Source organism: Phascolarctos cinereus, unplaced genomic scaffold, assembly GCF_003287225.1.
Source record: "Phascolarctos cinereus isolate Bilbo 61053 unplaced genomic scaffold, phaCin_HiC Scaffold_5;HRSCAF=322, whole genome shotgun sequence".
Lineage (NCBI taxonomy): Eukaryota > Metazoa > Chordata > Mammalia > Diprotodontia > Phascolarctidae > Phascolarctos > Phascolarctos cinereus.
In genome coordinates, this window is record NW_027555958.1 from 123,828,566 (window position 1) to 123,847,732 (window position 19,167).

The window sequence follows — 19,167 nt, forward strand, 5'->3', positions numbered from 1 at the left end:
AGTGTCCCTTCTTGAAGAGTTCCAAGACAATATGCAAAGGAGAATTCAGCTATACAGAGGATAGAGAGGCTTGTAGTTCTTAGAATTCATCATCAGAGTGGATGGCAAGGTCTAGGAGCTCTTAAGGTGCAGTAAGGAAGGGGTTGTCTTTCTCTTCATTGGGAAAGTATGATCTCCAGTGCTCTAATTCTACCCCTACTTCAGATTCCTGAGGAACAATTCTATGTCTGACTATAGTCCTAATGGTCCTCCTAAGAAATGGGGTAAAGAAACAAAAAGACACCCAGAGAACAAACATAAATCAGGCAAGGGTTCTTCCATCATACATTCCTCAAGGGAGTACTGTGTCAATAAAAATCAGTAAAATATAATTCTGTATTTATCATATACAAAAGTAATTTCTCAGTCAGCACCTTGAGTTCATCACTTCTTTGTCAGAAGGTGGTAAGCATGCTTTATCACTGGTCCTTTGGATCACATTTGGTCATTATGTTGTTCAGTTTCTAAGTCTTTTTGAGTTGTCTACAATGTTGTCATTGTCTAAGTTGTTCTTCTGGTTCTGTTCACTTCATTCTGCATCAGTTCATACAAGTCTTCCAAGGCCTCTCTGAAATCATTCCCTTCATCATTTCTTATAGCATGCCATTGGAATTTCATCATACTCATATACCATACCTTGTTCATCTATTCCCCCAGTTGATGGGCAACCCATTAATTTCAAGTTCTTTGAAATGACAAAAAGAGCTACTACAAATATTTTATACATACAAATTATTTTTCTCTTTCTTTGATCTCTTTGGGAGTATAATAATAGTAGTTATATTGGTAGGTTAAAGGGTACACACAATTTCATAAATTTGGGGCCATAGTTTCAAATTGCTTTGTAGAATGGCTGTACCAGTCACAGCTCCATCAAAAAGTACACCAATGTACTTAATTTCCCACAGACTTTGCAACATATGTCATTGTCACTTTTTTCAATTGTGTCAGTCTAATGTATCTGAGTTAGAAACTCAAAAGTTACTTTAATACCCATTTCTCTAATCACTAGTAACTTACAACTTTTTTTTTAATTTAGCTACTGATAGCTTGATTTTTTTTCTTTAAAAACTACCTCTTCATATTCTTTGATTATTAATACTTAGGTAATGACTAATTCTTATAAATTTGAATCAATTCCTTATTTTGAAAATTAAAGTCTTGCCAGAAGACTTGCTACAAATTTTCCCCTGCTATCAGTTTCCCTAACAATTTTAGTTGCATTTTAACTAATTTTATGTAATCATAATTTTCTATTCATTTTCTATGTTCTTCTTTATCTATTGCTTGCTAAAGGACTCTTCTTTTATGAATTGATCAGAAAAGTAGTTTCTTCTAATTTGTTTATGTCAAAGTCATGTATTCATTTGTTCCTTGTTATCTGTGCTAAAATGTTGGACTAAGGGCAGGTAGGGGGCGCAGTGGATAGAACACCAGCCCTGAAGTCAGGAGGACCTGAGTTCAAATCCAGCCTCAGACCAAACACTTGACACTTACTAGCTGTGTGACCCTGGGCAAGTCACTTAACCCCAATTGCCTAAAAGCAAAAATAAAATAAAATAAAATAAATAAAATGTTGGTCTACAACTAGCTTCACTCATACAGCATTCCAGTTTTTCCATTAGCTTTTGTCTAACAGTGAGTTTTTACCCCAGTAATTGGGATTTTTAGTTATATTAAACACTAGGCTATTGTGGTTTTGCTTTCTATGAAGTATACCTAATCTGTTTATATTTGTTAATAATGGTCTTTCTTTGTTTTGACTCACCAGGATTTAGGCATAAAAACCATAACTGTATCATAGAAGGAATTTATTAGGACTCCTTATCATATTTGTTTACATAGTGTATGAGACATGGGAAGTAATTTCTTTTTATATGTTTGATTGAATTCACTTGTAAATCCATCTGATTCTTTTTCTTTGGGGTACCCATTTGTGGCTTGTTGAATCTCTTTTTCTGACGTTGGGTTATTTAAGTTCTCTATTTCTTGTTGTGTTAATCTAGGCACTTTATAGTTCATAAATATTCACGAACTTAATTTAGGTAAGCAGTTTTATTGACATACAATAACAAATATTTTAAAAGAAATTTTCTTTATTTCTTCATTTGTTATTAATTCGTCTTCATTTTGATACTGATTATTGTCATATATGTCACAAATTTTGGTTTAATGTCTTATTTCTGTCATTATCTTTAATGAAAGTATTTATTGTTTCTCTAATGTTTTTCTTTGATCCATCAATTTTATAGGATCAAGTTATTTAATCTTAAGTTAATTTTATTAATATCTGTAGTGGCTTTTAATTGACCATAAATTTTATTGTGTTGCGGTAAGTAAAGAATGTGTTTTAGAGAACATGTGAAAAAAAATGGAACAGTAATGTATTGTTTGTGGAGTTGTGAACTGACCCAACCATTCTCAAAAGCAATTTAGAACTATGCCCAAAGGGCTATCAAACTGTGAATACCCTTTGATCTAGCAATACTATTCTAGGTCTATATCCCAAAGAGATCATAAAAAGTGAAAAGGACCCGCATGTACAAAAATATTCATAGCCTTTTTTTTTGTGGCAAAGAATTGGACGTTGAGGCAATACCCATTAACTGGAAAATGACTGAACAAGTTGTAGTATATGAATGTAATGTAATATTATTGTGCTATTAGAAATGATAAGCAGTGGATTTCAGAAAAACCTGGAAAGACTTAGATAAACTGATGCTGAGTGAAATGAGCAGAACCAGGAGAACATTGTACACAGTAACAGCAACACTGTGAGATGATCAATTTTGATAGACTTAGCTCTTCTCAGAAATACAATGATCAAAGATAATACTAAAAGACTCATGATGGAAAATGCTATCCACATCGAGAGAAAGAATTATGGAGTCTGAATGCAGATCAAAGCATAATATTTTCTCCATTTTTTCTTTCTTGTGTTTTTTTTTACCTTTTTGTTTTGATTCTTCTTTCACAACACGACTAACATGTAAATATGTTTAATACGATTTCACTTGTATAGCCTATATCAGATTGCTTGCCATTTTGGTGAGGGAAAGGAAGGAGGGAAGGAGAAAAAACTGGAACTCAAAATCTTATAAAATTGAATATTGAAAACTATGTCTGCATGTAATTGGAAAAAAATAAAATATCATTAAGTGGAAAAAATAAAAAAAAGTGAAAAGTGAACAGTCTGTCAAAAAATTGTTTAATTTTTCTGCATTTGTTAGTGAAGTTTATGCCATGACCCAAGGTAAATATATCATGAATAGCTGAGAAATACCTATACTCCTTTATATTCCTATTCAATAATCACTAGAGACCTACCATCTCTAACATTTTCTTCAGATCTTTAACTTCTTTGTAGTTTTTTTTTGTTACATTAATCTAGGTCTAAAAGAAGTACATAATTATTGTTTCACTGTCTATTTCTCCCTATAATTCATTCAGCATTTCTTTTAAATATTTAGATGCTATTCATTCTATTAGGTATTATTTATTTGTTTGTTTGTTTGTTTATTTATTTTTCTTTGGTACCTTTCAGTATAATAAAGTTTCCCTGTTTAATCTCTTTTAATCAAGCCTACTTTTGTTGTTGCCTTGTATAAGATCATGACTGCTACTCCTACTTTTTTTACTTCATCTGAATCATAATAGATTTTGTTCCCATACTTTAATTTTAACTATGTGTGAATCTTTATATTTCAACTGTGTTTCTTATAAACAACATGTTGTTGGATTCTGCTTTCTAATCCATTCTGTTTTCCTCTTCTGTTTTATGGATGAGTTCATTCCATTCACATTTTATGATCATTAATTACACATTTCTTTCCATTATATACTGTTATAGCTTTTTTCCCCTTTCTTTACTTCCTGCCCCCTCTTTACAAAGAAGTGGGTGGGAAGTGGAAAATATGTTCAGCATTAGTTCTCTGTGCTAAATTAAATCTGTTTCTACTCTTCTGTCTCTCTTTTACTCTTCCTTTAACAGTAAACACAGATTATTATCATTTCCCTCCTCTCAAATATCTTTTCATAATTAACACCTCATGGTTAGATTTGTTTTGCTTATGATTCATTTCTTGCTGAACATATTCCTGAATATGCCTTCCCTCTAATGCCTATCTCCCTTTTCCCTATTCACTCAATTCCCTGTTGATTAAATGTCTTAGTCTATATTCTACTCTATTTTGACCATTTGAAATGAAAGTGAGGTTCCAGGGATGCCTAGAGGGAAAAAAAAGGCTATATGAAAGATAGGTGACAGTAGGTAGTGTCTCCATGCATGGGGATTACATACCAAGCTTTTGTTGAAGGGTATGAGCCTTAGCTTCTATCTCTAAGAATGTGGGTCCAAAGAAACAATCAGTTGTGGAGAATAGAGTCATTTATTATTGTTATGGGAAATATCCTCTTACACACCACTGTACTTTCATTGCTAATCCTTCAGTGTTAAGTCAAGAAGCACTTATTAAGCAACTACTATGTATCAGGCATTCTGCTTGGCACTGGGGATACAAAAAAAGGGGAAAAAAAGCAGCCCCTAGGGGCAGCTGGTGCAATGGATAGAGCACTGGCCCTGGAGTCAGGAGGACCTGAGTTCAAATGCAACCTCAGACACTTGACACTTACTAGCTGTGACCCTGGGCAAGTCATTTAACCCCATTGCCTAGAGAGGACAAAAAACAGCCCTTGCTCTGTAGGAGCTTTCTACTGAATGGATGTGTTCTTTGTAAATTACCCAATACATATATAAACTAGTTCTGCTTTTGGTTCCAAGAACCTTAGAGCAATGATAGCCTAAACCTTCTAGAGCATTTCCATTCTGAATGCCCAACAGATAAAGCTAGCTTTTTTTAAAGCATTATTTTTCAGAAAGATCATATGGTCATAGATTTAGATCATGATTTAGAGCTGAAAGTAACCTCATTTTCTCATTTTCTCATTTTACAGATGAAGAAAATGAGTCTAGTAAGTTGTGTAGGGTCCCATAGTTAATAAGTGTATTAGGCAGGATTTCAACTCAGGTCCTCCTAAATTTAAGCAAGTACTCTATCCACTGTGCCACCTAGCTACATAAGTCTCAATTTCACTTTTTATTCTTCACACTCAAAGTTCAACTTCACTTTTTATTATGCATGCTGAATTTTATTATTCACTACAATTTGCAAAAAAAAATCAAGAAACTAAATCTTTATCTGTCATATCAGTTAACTCAGTAGATGCTCCTAAAGATTATAAAATTTTTAGCTACTAAACCTTAGCTTGGTATCTCCCAGCAGCAAGTGCGAGATGCCTGCACTCAGGCCATTTTTCACTCATTAGCAATCATAATATATGAGCCTTAGGCCTTTACTAGCAGTGTGAAGACACTCGGCAATCACTGGATCTCTCCAGACCTTCTTTCTTCCTCCATAAAGTAAGAGTGTTGGACTACATGATCTATAAGTTCTAAATTGATTATCTTAATCTTGCATCTTTTTATCTGATTTCCTTATTTGCACTTATTTCATTCTCTTTTGTATTATAGTTATTAGCGCATACAGCTTCCTCCCAGATACATTATAATATATAATATATATATACATCATGTATATGTATTTATGTATGTGTATGTTTCTGTTATTGTTGTTCAGTCATTTCTGTCTCTTCATGAACCTATTTGGAGTTTTCTTGACAAAGATACTGGAGTGGTTTACCATTTCCTTCTCCAGCTCATTTTATACATGAGGAAACTGAGGCAATTGGGATACGGCTGCCCAGGGTCACACAACTAGTAAGTGTCTGAGGCTGGATTTGATCTCAAGTCTTCCTGACTCTAGGCCTGATGCTCTCTCCACTGTACCACCTAGCTGCCCTATATATGTAAATATCCATCTATCTATCTAATCTTTGTATCTCCAGATTCTGACACAGTGCCTATCAAATAAGCATTTTTTAAAGAAATGTTTGTTAAATTTGTAAATGAGCTAATATGTTTTCATTGTCATTAATAATAAAAATTTATTGAGCCACAGTAGCGCATCTATATGGGCTTCCTGCTAGGGGTTGTTGAATGAAATCACAGAAACTAGAGGTTTAACGGGGCGACAGTCTGGATTTAGGTAGCTACCAGCCTATTCAGATTTACCCAAACACTGACTTTTTTACATGCCAATCAACAAATACAAAAGGAATTTATGCAATGTGCAAAGCTTGTGAACTTCCATTTTAAGTTTTGATAAAATATTCTAAAATTTGTGAACTTAATGAGACAATACAGTACAATATGTAATTACAGAAGAACAATTTTCTTTTGGTGAAGGTATTCAATAATGCCTTGGCCAGAGAGGGTCTTATAATCTATAAGATACATAATTAAAAAGTCATAGGATATTTTCTTCTGCAAAGGAGCATTCAACATGCCATACGAGGAGAGGAAGTAGTCATGGGGAGAATTGACAAATGAATTCTTCTTTCCTGCATGATTTTTCTAAGTTTTGCTGTGTACATAACCTATGTCTTTTGCTTTTAATTACAGAGAAGGGTTCATTTATTATGTATCTGTGTATTATTCATGGTGTAGTATTATGCACATATTAGGTGCTTTCTGTCTGTTGAGTGAAAATACTCAAAGAATCATAAGATTTGCCGAAACAAAACCAAGAAAAACTCTTTAATAATTCACAATCATCTAAACAAAAAACAAAACATGAGTAGTCAGTTGCAGTTTACTTTTATTACATGAAAAGTAAAGACACTAGTGATATGTAATCAGCCAAGATATTTTGTGAATGAGTTGATGAAATTTAATCAGAGCAGCATCAGCAGGGCACAGGATTTTCAAGTATAAGGAAAAGTGACATCAGGTAATTCTCAACTCCTCTGTCAATCAGGCTGGTGAGGGGATATTGATATACCAGCCAGGGAACAGAAATAGTATCAGTAAGACAACCACTAGCAAAAAACTATCCCCCACACACACATTGAGCTTAGTCTAACTCAGCACCCAATAAAAAACTGTTCTACTTCAGGGTGTGACCTGATTAATATCACAGGGAAATATTAAAATGGTGCTTTTTCCTTAGGCAGTAAGAGAAAGAGAATCAGGCTCTTCCCAAAGGCTATCAAGCCCTGTGGGCAGTCAGAGACAGGTAGGAAGCAGAGTACACAAAGGAAAATTGAACAAATAGGAAAGGACAGGATAGTGAGAACTTTTGGAGACAGAAAATGAAGTGCAGAAGAAGAATGGTTTAAGAATACACATCAGGGGGAAAAGAGTAGTGAAATGAAAGAAGTTAGGTGAGAGAGACCCAATAAGCAAAGGCATTGTTTAGAATTGAGTCACTAATACTAATCCTTTGTAATATCTATCAGGAATTTTTTATAGTAAAGTCAGAGACATATAACTGCCAACACTCTAAAGAGCATTATAACCTGGCCTAAAGGAAAACATGATTTGTTTATACCTCCTTTAAGAGGTGTTGCTAATTTATGACATTTAGTATCTGTCATTTGGCAATGCTGAATTAATAAAAGAGAATATTCCAGAAAGTTATAAATATCAGGAGAAACAAATTGTTAGATTCTTCATTTTAAGCTTTATTCATGTTCAGAAAACGAATTCATGGCTGAAGAGCCATTCTGTAAGACTTTGCCAGTGACAATGAGATTTATAGCTTTTCGAAACCAAGGGTAAAAGAAAGCATAAATCAGGGGATTCACAGCAGAGTTATAATAAGCAAACCAACAGCAAATCTCATACACATAGGCAGGGGTAATGAAGCCAAGAAAAGCATCAATTAATGAGTCAAGTGAATAGGGTAACCATGAAATGAGAAATGCAATCACAGCAATGCCCAGTGTTTTGGATGCTTTTCTCTCCCTCTTGGACACTCTGGCTTTGTAACTCTCTGAGGATGAAGATTCTCCTTTGCCACTTATGTTATCAGTCTTTCTAGCCTGGAATTTAGCTATGAGAAAAATCTTAGAGTAAATAATAATCATAACTAGACTAGGTATGAAAACCAACAGGAAATCTATCAGTGCCCAGGTTTGATTCACAGCAATCTGACAGCCTCCCACACAGGTGAGGGCACTTACTAATTCCTCCAGCCCATCATCATTGACACCTGTGTAAAAAACAGAACCACTGTAAGACATAGTGATGGTCCAGGAGAAAGCAATGCATAGCCCAGAGACAGAAAGAGTAAACTTGGTTGGATAGACTAGAGGGTCTGTAACAGCAAGATATCTATCAACAGAAATGAAACACAAATGAAGGAGGGAAGTATAACAAAATGCCACATCAAAAGTGGTATGCAGTTTACAGTAACTCTCCCCAAAGTACCAGCAACTCTCCACTGACCTCACCATGCTGAAGGGCATCACAGTGGCTCCCACCAAAAAGTCAGCACAAGCCAAGGAGGCAATGAGAAAATTGGCAGGAGAGTGCAGCTGCTTGAAGTGAAGGATTGAAATCATGACCAGGAGGTTTCCCAAGACAGCCAGTACAGCCCCAAAGCCAAAGGCAAGGTAGAGCATGACTCGGGGTGCTGGGGAGTAGGGAGTCTGAATGCAGGACCCATTGATGTTCTCATAGCAGAGCAGTACAGCTACAGGCTGAGACTCATTGCTGCTGTTCATGATTCTTCTCTCTGTTTATATTCCTTGGGACCACACAGAGCTTACCATTGAAATCTCCAAAGGTTTTGTAAGAAAATATTTCATTAAGTTGCTGTCATGCAAGATATATCAGTTATACCTTCAAAGCGTTATGAACTTCTTCCAGTTTACTTCCTTATTCCCAATTATCTTATATAGCCAGAAGTTGCTGATGTGGCTCACAGAGTAACATCAGTAACCTTGCAAAAAGCAAGCAAGTAATTAGCTTTGACCTGAATATTTGAGAAAGTTGTCTTCTGATGTTCTGGTCTGTACCTCTGAGAAACTTGATTAAGTAAACAGCAATAAATTGTGATGTTACTCATTTCAAGGGGCATCTTTTATTAGCATCCCCTCCCTCATCTAGTCAGATCCAAGTTATGCCCCAAATCCCCTGAGCTCTGAGGATGTCAGCCAAAGAAAACTCACCCTTGAAAGTCCCTTAGTGGGAATCCCGGTAGTATATAGTGTGAACTGTGAGAATAGGTTACTTTTTCCTCCTCCTGTAACCATTATTTAGATAGCTATTGTGAAATAAATGTTTGTCATGTGAGGCCAGAGATTTCTGACAGTTTTCCTATGTTCTGGCCTTCACTAACGTGACTGGTTAAATTGTAGTGATTTGCATCATCTATGATGCTTTAAGCATATAAAAATGTAATTCCTGACAGTCTCCAAAGATTCTATCTACCAGTATCAGTCTCTACAGCTGCTCTATTAACTACAAAGAAGTGGAAAACATGGACCCCAGAGGTCACAGTATCAATAAACATTCATATTTTAATATCCAGGATTTTAATGCTGTGAGTGTTTCCAGTATAGACCTTAGCAAATCCATACGAGTCTGAATGCAGGCTCCATTGATATTCTCGTAGCAGAGCTGCACTGATGCAGGCTGGAACCCAATGTTGCTCCTGGTGCTGCTCCTTGTGAAATTCTTGTCCAGAATTTTCCATCAACTTGCAAATTTAGGGTTGAGGATGAGACATAGGCATATGTGTAAATAGCTATATAGACAGATATTTGTTGTTGTTAAGTTGTTTTCAGTCCTGCTCTTTGTGACCCCATTTGGGATTTTCTTGGTGAAGATACTGGAGTGCTTTGTCATTCCCTTCGGTTCTTTATTTACAGATGAGAAACTAAGGCAAACAGGGTTTAGTGACTTGCCTGAGGTCACACAGCCAGTGAATGTCAGAGACCAGATTTGAACTGTATGAACTCTGCCACCTACCTGTTCCATATACAGATATAAACACACACACACACACACACACACACACACACACATACACACAATTACATGTATATGTTTGCATACATCTATTGATGGAATTTGTTTTGCATGACTGTATGCTTTAGTATTTGTTAAAAGAAATATTTTGTTCTTTTTCTCAAAGGAGGGAGAGAAGATAGATTTCTGTGCATTTTAAAAGATAGAGGTGGTAAGGTGCTACCTATTTGAAATACTGCATACACTTTTAGATAAGATTGCTATGGTATTCATTTTACTTTCATTAAATGAAGTTAATTACATTAACACTATTTAACTACATTACTTCATTAGAAAGGACTTCTAAAGTAGGAGTAATCTATAAATATTTGTAATGGTAAAAAAAAAAACTACATCAATAAAAGGATTCCGGGGCAGTGAGGTGGTGCAGTGGATAGAGCACCGGCCCTGAATTCAGGAGTACCTGAGTTCAAATCTGGCCTCAGACTCATGACATTTACTAGCTGTGTGACCCTGGGCAAGTCACTTAACCCCATTGCCTAGCCAAAAAAAATAAAATAAAATGAATAAAAGGATTCCTGATCAATGGAGCAAAATAACTGGAACAAAGATGGCCAGCCCTGTGTGATTTTCCTGATAAGAAATTGGTTAATAAGTGAAAAAAAATTATTAAGTCCTTACTGTGTGCTAAAGTTAGATAGTCCCTGTACTGAAGAATCTTATATTCTAAAAGACCAAGAGGGTCAGGGACAGAAGTTTTGATTTGGGTAATTTCAGGAAATTAAGTGTGGTAGTGAAGAAGTATATCTATCTATATCTATATTGATAACTATGTATCTATCTATATAATACATATATATATATATACATATATATACATAGAGAGAGATATCTGAGGCCCAATACTAAAATAACTAAATATGTTAATATATATTGGGTTTTATTTAAGCATAGAACTAGATATAAATAATATAACTTAAATTTATGTGGCACTTTAAAGTTTGCAACGTACTTTACAGGTGCTATCTCATTTGACCTCAACAACCCTAGGTGGTAGTTACTATTATAATCCTCCATTTTCCAGGTGAGGATACTGAGGCAGAGAGAGTTTATTTAAATTTTCCAAGGCAACATAACTAGGAATTGTCTGAGATTGGATCTGAACTTAGATGCTCCTTAGACTGGATTTGAACTTGAGTTTATTCTGAATCTAGGATCAGCACCCTATTCACTGTGCCATCTGGCTCCTTCTAATTTACTAGGCATATCATTGCTGTTCACACCCTTGTTTAAATGTACTGTGTGCCCTGACTTCCAAGTACTACTGAACTCAGCTGTGGCCTATCCGAAACATGAGCTCCTGACTTCCTTACCTGGTTATCTTGAAGCCAGGGCAACATTCTGTAACACTAAGTTTCTTGGAACTTTACCTATTGTCTTCTCATCTTTCTCACCTGCCACTCTATTATTTTTGCAAAGGATAGGCTGATCTGATTAGAGTTTTAAAGGCTATTAGTAAAAAATTAAAAATTTTGCATGGCAGGTGGTTTTGAGGCACTATGAAATTACATATTTTCATTTGACTAAGCACCTTGTGGTTCAGTATCCTTTGTCATGCTTTCCATTTCTGTTCATAGGGACTAATCTTCCCTCATGTGCAGTATTAAAGCATGTTGTGAGTTATGTGACTTTCATCTTTAAGTCCAAGTTTCACTCATGTTGACAAAATACCATGTTGGTGCAAGAATTCTATTGTACTTCCTATGGAAACCAAGCAGAGAATCATATTTCTGAGAGGGTAAGAGAACCCAGAATCAGTAATCTACAGGCAGCATGTCTGCTTCTTTGATTACTGTTTTCATAGCATGTTCTGTCTCTCTTATGCTATGTGGAAGCACCTGTCATGTTTGGAAATTTGCTCCCCATCAGTGGTCCAGTGAGGGGAAGTCTTCCCACCATGTACCAAGTAAATTTGGCCTTCCAGAGTCTTTTAAGCTTTTAAGTCTTTTAAGTTGATCTATATTTTTGATATAAGTTGATCTATAATTTTGATATGTGCATGACTGAAATTCATTCTACATTAAATGATATGCAGGAAACAATATTTTGCTACTTCCATATTCAATGAGTCTTTATTATAGGTAGTAGAGGTTTAAGAGAAAGAAGTCTTTACTCTAACTTATATAAGGTAAAAAAATCATAAATTTACTTTTGATTAGAAATACAAAATATAAATTATTTTTCAAACTTAGTTATTTTAATTTTTATTCTATAAGAAATATCTATCATGTCACATTTTAAGGGCAGTTTGAAAAAAACATATAAGAGGAACACAGAATTCTTCAGACAGGATGAGAGCTAGATTATTTCGTTTCTAAAATGAAAAACAATATGATTTTATATTTAATTTGCGGACATAGTTTTAGTGTCCCCAAGGAATAAAATTTTAAATATCACTATGAAATATGCCATTTTGAGTATTATCAATACTTAGGTAATGTAAAAGAAAATAAAGTAAGAAATTTGAAATTTGAATTTCATAAATAACAAAAACTACTTACAAAAATCAATGAAGACAGTAAGAGTGTGGTAAAATATAGTTATTTTATTTCAGAAATCCTGGCTAAATATTCGAAGTGATTTAGTGAAGGTAAATTTTTGAGTAATTTATGGTGAAAACTGCTGAAATTCTTTGTCCTAAAAAAGCCCAAACTTTTCAGAATATTTCATGATGAAATGGCATTGTGAAAAGAATTAGTAAAATTGCTAATAACATCAGGACCTAGAAGCTGATCAGAGGGCTTGAATATAATATTCAGGAAGGCATGTAAGAGTAGACTACAACCCAGCAAAATTGAGCATAATCTTTCTTGGAAAGTGATGGATATTCAATGAAATAGGGACTTCCAAACCCTATTGATGAAAAGACAAGAGCTGAACAGAAAATTTGATCTTCGAATATAACACTCAAGAGAGGCATAAAAAGGCAAACAGGAAAGAAAAAAACATGTTATTCGATAAGGGTGAACTATTTACATCCCTATACAGGAAGATGATACTTGTAACTCCTGAGAACTCTATCTTTATTACTACATTTAGAAAGGATATACATAGAGAGTGTGGGTGTAAGTTGACTTTGATGTGGTGTGAAAAAAATTAATTAAGATCTAGAACTATATTATAAAGTGGCAATCATCAAAACTATTTGGTACTTACTGTCTAAGAAATACAGTGGTGGATCATTGGAATAGGGTAGATACACAAGACAAACTAGTAAGTGTCTATAGTAATCCACCATTTGATAAACCCAAAGACTCTAGTTTCTGGGATGAATCTCACTACATGAGAACAACTGATGGTAAAACTAGAAAATAATATAGAAGAAAGTCAGCATAGACCAACATCTCCCACTGAGATAAGGTCAAAATGGGTACAAGACTTCAAAATAAAGGGTGATATCATAAGCAAATTAGGAGAGCAGTGATAAGGAACTGTATTCCAGAGTTGGAGGGCAATCTGCACAAAGACACTGTGTGCATGGAATTTTGTGGGTAAAGCAGAATGATAACCTGACTGATGTTAGAGAACGCGAAACTGAGTAATACATGATATGCCTGCAAAGGGAGACTGAAGTCAACATGTGAAGAACTTTCAGTACCAAACAGAGGAATTTCTAATTGATCACAGAGATAATAGGGAATGAATGAAGTTTATTGAGAAACAAAGTGATGCAATTCTTTAGGAATGTCACCTTGGTAGTCTTTGGAAGCTCTGTGGAGGATGAATTCAAAACAGAAGAAACTTGAGGGAGGAAGTCCAATTTGAAGGCTGTTGCAATAATCCAGGTTAGTATTGAAAAGGATCTGAACAAGAGGGGGAGCCACATGATTGGAAAGACAGGGATGGATGCTTGATGTGCTGAGATAGTAAAACCAACTAGACTTGCCAACAGATTAGATCTGTAAAAGGAGGTAGAGTGAGGAGTTAGGGATGACTTCAGTTTTGCAAACTTCTCTGATTGTATTCTTGATAAAACAAGGTAAGTTCAGAAGAAGCTTGGTTTTGAGGGCAAAGGTAATGAATTTTGTTTTGGACATGTTGAGTTTGAGATACTTGTTTGTTAAGCTCTATGTGTCAAAAACTATGCTAAGTTTTAGGAATATAAATAATAAATCATAAAACGTCCATTCTTGAAGAGCTCCAGGACAATATGTAAAGGAGAGCTCAGCTATACAGAAGATAGAGAGGCTTGTAGTTCTTAGAATTCATCATCAGGGTGGATTTCAAGGTCTAGGAATTCTTAAGGTGCAGTAAGGAAGGGGTTGTCTTTCTCTTCACTGGGGAAGAAGCATCTCTAGTACTCCAATTCCACCCCCACTTCAGATTCCTGAGGAACAATTCTATTTCTTTTTTTTTTTCAGCTTGGAGGAGTTTTTATTGTAAGCCACATTTCTTTTTTTTTTGTCTTTTAAATTTGTTCCCTTTTTTATATTTTATTTTATTTTATTTTAATTTTTTTTCCATAGGCTTTTGAGTTGAAAATTTTTTCTCCCTTTTTCTCCCCCCCTCACCTTCCCCAAGACAATCTGACATAGGCTTTACATTTACATACCCATTAAACATATTTTCACATTAGTGAAGTTGTAAGTAAAAATTAAAACCAATAGCAGGAACCAGCAGAAAGATGAAACAAAACTCAACTTAAGGTAAAAATAAGTGAGAGTGATTCGACTTCCATAGTTCTTTCTTTGGATGTGGACAGCATTTTCCATCCTGAGGCCTCTGGAGATGTCTTAGATCCTCGTAATGCTGAGAAGGGTTCAGTTTAACATTCTTAGTCATTGCATAACATGGCTGCTATTGTATACAAAGTTCTCTTGGTTCGAACAATTCTATTTCTGACTATAGTCTTAGTGGTCCTCCCAAGAAGTGGGGTGAGGAAATAAAAAAGGCACCCAGAGAACAAACATAAATCAGGTAAGGGTCCTTCCATCATACATTCCTCAAGGGAGTGCTGTGTCAATAAAATAGTCAGTAAAATATAATTCTGCATTTATCATATACAAAAACAATTTCTCAGCACCATGAGTTCATTACTTCTTTGTCAGAAGGTGGTAAGCATGCTTCATCATCAGTCCTTTGGAATCATGTTTGGTCATTGTGTCATTCAGTTGCTAAGACTTTCTGAGTTGTTTACAATGTCATTGTCTTAATTGTTCTCCTGGTTCTGTTCACTTCATTCTCCATCAGTTCATAGAAGTCTTCTAAGGCTTCTCTGAAATCATTCCCTTCATCTTTTCTTATAGCATACCATTGGTATTTCATCATACTCATGTACCATACCTTATTCGTCCACTCTCCCAGTTGATGGGCAACCCATTAATTTCAAGTTCTTTGACATGACAAAAAGAGATATTATGAATATTTTATACATACATAGTTCCAAATTGCTTTGCAGAATGGCTGTACCAGTCATAGCTCCATCAAAAGTACACCAGTGTACTTAATTTCCCACAGACTTTGCAACATATGCCATTGTCACTTCTTTTTTCAATTTTGTCAGTCTAATGGATCTGAGTTGGAAACTCAAAAGTTACTTTAATTCCATTTCTCTAATCATTAGTGACTTACAACATTTTTAAAAAAATTAGTTATTGATAGCTTGATTTTTTTTTCCTTTAAGAACTATCTGTTCATATTCTTTGACTTTTAACACTTGGGTAATGACTCATTCTTACAAATTTGAATCAATTCCTTATTTTGGAAATTTAAGTCTTACCAGAAGGAATTTGCTCTGCTATCAGTTTCCCTAACAATTTTATTTACATTTTAACTAATTTTATGTAATCATAATTTTCTATTTCTTTTCTATGTTCCATTTTATTGTTTGGTAAAAGACTCTTCTTTTATGAATTGATCTGAAAAATAGTTTCTTCTAATTTGTTTGCATCAAAGTCATGTATTTATTTGTTCCTTGTTATGTGTGTTGAAATGTTGCTCTACAACTAGCTTCACTCATACTGTGTTCCAATTTTTCCATTAGATTTTGTCTAACAATGAATTTTTACCCCAGTAGTTGGGATTTTTAGTTATATTAAACACTAGGCTATTATGGTTTTGCTTTTCTATGATGTATACCTAATCTGTCTATCTTTGTTCATAGTAGTCTTTCTTTGTTTTGACTCACCAGGTTTTAGGTATCAAAACCATAACTGTATCATAGAAGGAATTTATTAGGATTCCTTATCGTATTTGTTTACAGAGTGTATGAGACATGGGAAATAATTTCTTTTTATATGTTTGATTGAATTCACTTGTAAATCCATCTGATCCTTTCTCTTTTGGGTACCCATTTGTGGCTTGTTGAATCTCTTTTTCTGAGATTCGGTTATTTAAGTTCTCTATTTCTTGTTCTGTTATTCTAGGCATTTTATAGTTAGTAAATATTCATGCACTTAATTTAGGTAAGTGGTGTTATTGGAATGCAGTAAGGCAAATATTTTAAAATAAATTTTCACTTTTTCTTCATTTGTTATCAATTCATCTTCATTCTGATACTGATAATTGGCTTTGGCTATGTCACACAAATTTTGGTTTAATGTCTTATTGCTGTCATTATCTTTAATGAAAGTATTTATTGTTTCTCTAACATTTTTCTTTGATCCATCAATTTTATAGGATTCAGTTAATCTTCAATTAATTTATTCATATCTTTAGTGGCTTTTAATTAAACATAAAGTTTATTATTTTGTGGTAAGTAAAAAATGTGTTTTGGAGATGTGAAAAAAATTGGAATAGTAATGTATTGTTGGTGGAGTTGTGAACTGATTCAACCATTCTGGAGACCAATTTAGAATTATACCCAAAGGGCTATCAAACTGTGCATACCCTTTGATCTAGCAATACCACTACTCGGTCTATATCCCAAAGAGATCATTAAAAAAAGAAAAGGACTCACACATATGAAGATATTTATATCCTTGTTTTGTGGCAAAGAATTGGACATTGAGGCAATACCCATTAATTGGGGAATGACTGAACAAGTTGTAGTATATGAATGTAATGGGATACTATTTTGCTACAAGAAATGATAAGCAGGTGAATTTCAGTAACACCTGGAAAGACTTAGATGGACTGAGGCTGAGTGAAGTAAGCAGACCTAGGAGAACATTGTACACAGTAACAGCAACACTGTGAGATGACCAACTTTAATAGACTTAGCTCTTCTCAGAAATACAGCCATCTAAGATAATTCCAAAAGACTCATGATGGAAAATGCTATCCACATCGAGAGAAAGAATTATGGAGTCTGAATGCAGATCAAGGCATACTATTCTCTCCTTTTTTTCCCTTTCTTGTGTTTTTTTTCCTTTTTGTTCTGATTCTTCTTTCACAACATGACTAATAGGGAAATATGTTTAATATGATTGTACATGTATAGCCTATATCAGATTGCTTGCCATTTGGGAGAGGGTGGAAAGGAAGGAGGGAAGGAGGAAAAAATTGGAACTCAAAATCTTATAAAAGTGGATGATGAAATCTATCTTTACATGTAATTGGAAAAAAAATAAAATACTATTAACTGGAAAAAATTTAAAAAAAGGCAGTCTGTCAAAAAATTTGTTTAATTTTTGTATTTTTGTTAGTGAAGTTTATGCCCTGATCCAAGGTCAGTTTTTGTATATCTATCATGAATAGCTGAGAAATACTTATACTCCTTTATATTCCTATTCAAAAATCACCAGAGGCCTACCATCTCTAACATTTTCTTCAGCTCTTTAACTTCTTTCTAGTTTTTCTTACATTAATCTAAGTCTAAAAGAGGTAACTAATTATAGTTTCACTGTCTATTTCTCCCTATAATTCATTCAGCATTCCTTTAAAATATTTAGATGTTATTCATTCTATTAAATATTATTATTATTATTATTACTACTACCACTACTAATTGTATTTGGTACCTACCAGCATAATGAAGTTTTTCTGTTTAATTTCTTTTAATCAAGCCTATTGTTATTGTTGCCTTGTATAAGATCATGACTGCTACTCCTGGTTTTTTACTTTATCTTAATCATAATAGATGTTGCTCACACACTTTGATTTTAACTATGTGTGAATACTTATATTTCAACTGTGTTTCTTATAAACAACATATTGTTGAATTCTGCTTTCTAATCCATTTTGTTATCCATTTATGATTTAGGGGTGAGTTCATTCCATTCAGATTTTATGATCATTAATTACATGTTTCTTTCCATCCTATACTCATATATTTTTTTTTCCTTTTTTTACCTCATTCCCACTCTTTGTAAAGAAGTGGGTGAGAAGTAGAAAATATGCTCAGCACTAGTGCTCTGTACTAAATTAAATATGTTTTGACTCCTCTGCCTCTTCCTTTAATAGTAAACACAGATTCTTATCCTTTCCCTCCTTTCAAACACCTTTTCATAATTAATATTTGTGCCTTAGACCTTTACTAGCAGTGTGAAGACACTGGACAATCACTGGATCTCTGCAGACCTTCGTTTCTTCCTCCATAAAATAAGAATGTTGGACTGCACGATCTATAAGTTCTAAATTGATTATCTTATTCTCATAGCTTTTTATATGTCTTCCCTATTTGCACTTATTTCATTGCCCTTTGTACTATAGTTATTAGCGAACTTCATGAGTCAACACAGTACAACATGTAATTACAGGAGAACATTTTTTCTTTTGGTGCAGGTATTCTACAACGCCTTTGCCAGAAAGGGGCTTGTAGTCGATAAGATACATACTTAATTAAAAGGTCATATGACATTTTCTTCTCCAAAGGGGCATTCATTATGCCATATGAGGAGAGAAAGTAGTCATGGGGAGGATTGATAGATGAATTCTTCTTTTCTGTCTGATTTTTTTTTAACTCATCTTGTGTACATATCCTATATCTTCTACTTTTAATTGTAGGGAGGTATCCATTTATTATATATCTGTGTATAACTCATGGTGTCGAACGGTATTATGCACATATTATGTGCTTTGTACTTGAGTGAAAATCATTCAAATACACAAAAAGATTTGCCAAAACAAAACCAAGAAAGACTCTTTAATAATTCACAATCATCTAAACAAAAAAAAATCATCGGTATTCAGTTGCAAGTTTAGTTTTATTATATGAAAGGAAAGACTAGTGACATACAATGAACCAAGATATTTTGTGAATGAGTTGATAAAAGTAACTCAGGTCAGCATCAGCAGAGCACAGGATTTTCAGA

At 34.3% G+C, this 19,167-nt stretch overlaps 1 protein-coding gene across 1 annotated transcript; it reads right to left on the bottom strand.

Moving 5' to 3' along the window:
• Positions 1-7,620: 7,620 nt before the first annotated feature.
• Positions 7,621-16,342, bottom strand: LOC110208952 (trace amine-associated receptor 8b-like). The gene is made up of 2 exons (XM_020987169.1): positions 16,228-16,342; positions 7,621-8,675 (listed from the first exon to the last, which is right to left on the bottom strand). Exons 1-2 carry the CDS (start codon positions 16,340-16,342, stop codon positions 7,621-7,623), a joined length of 1,170 nt encoding a protein of 389 aa, XP_020842828.1.
• Positions 16,343-19,167: the final 2,825 nt, after the last annotated feature.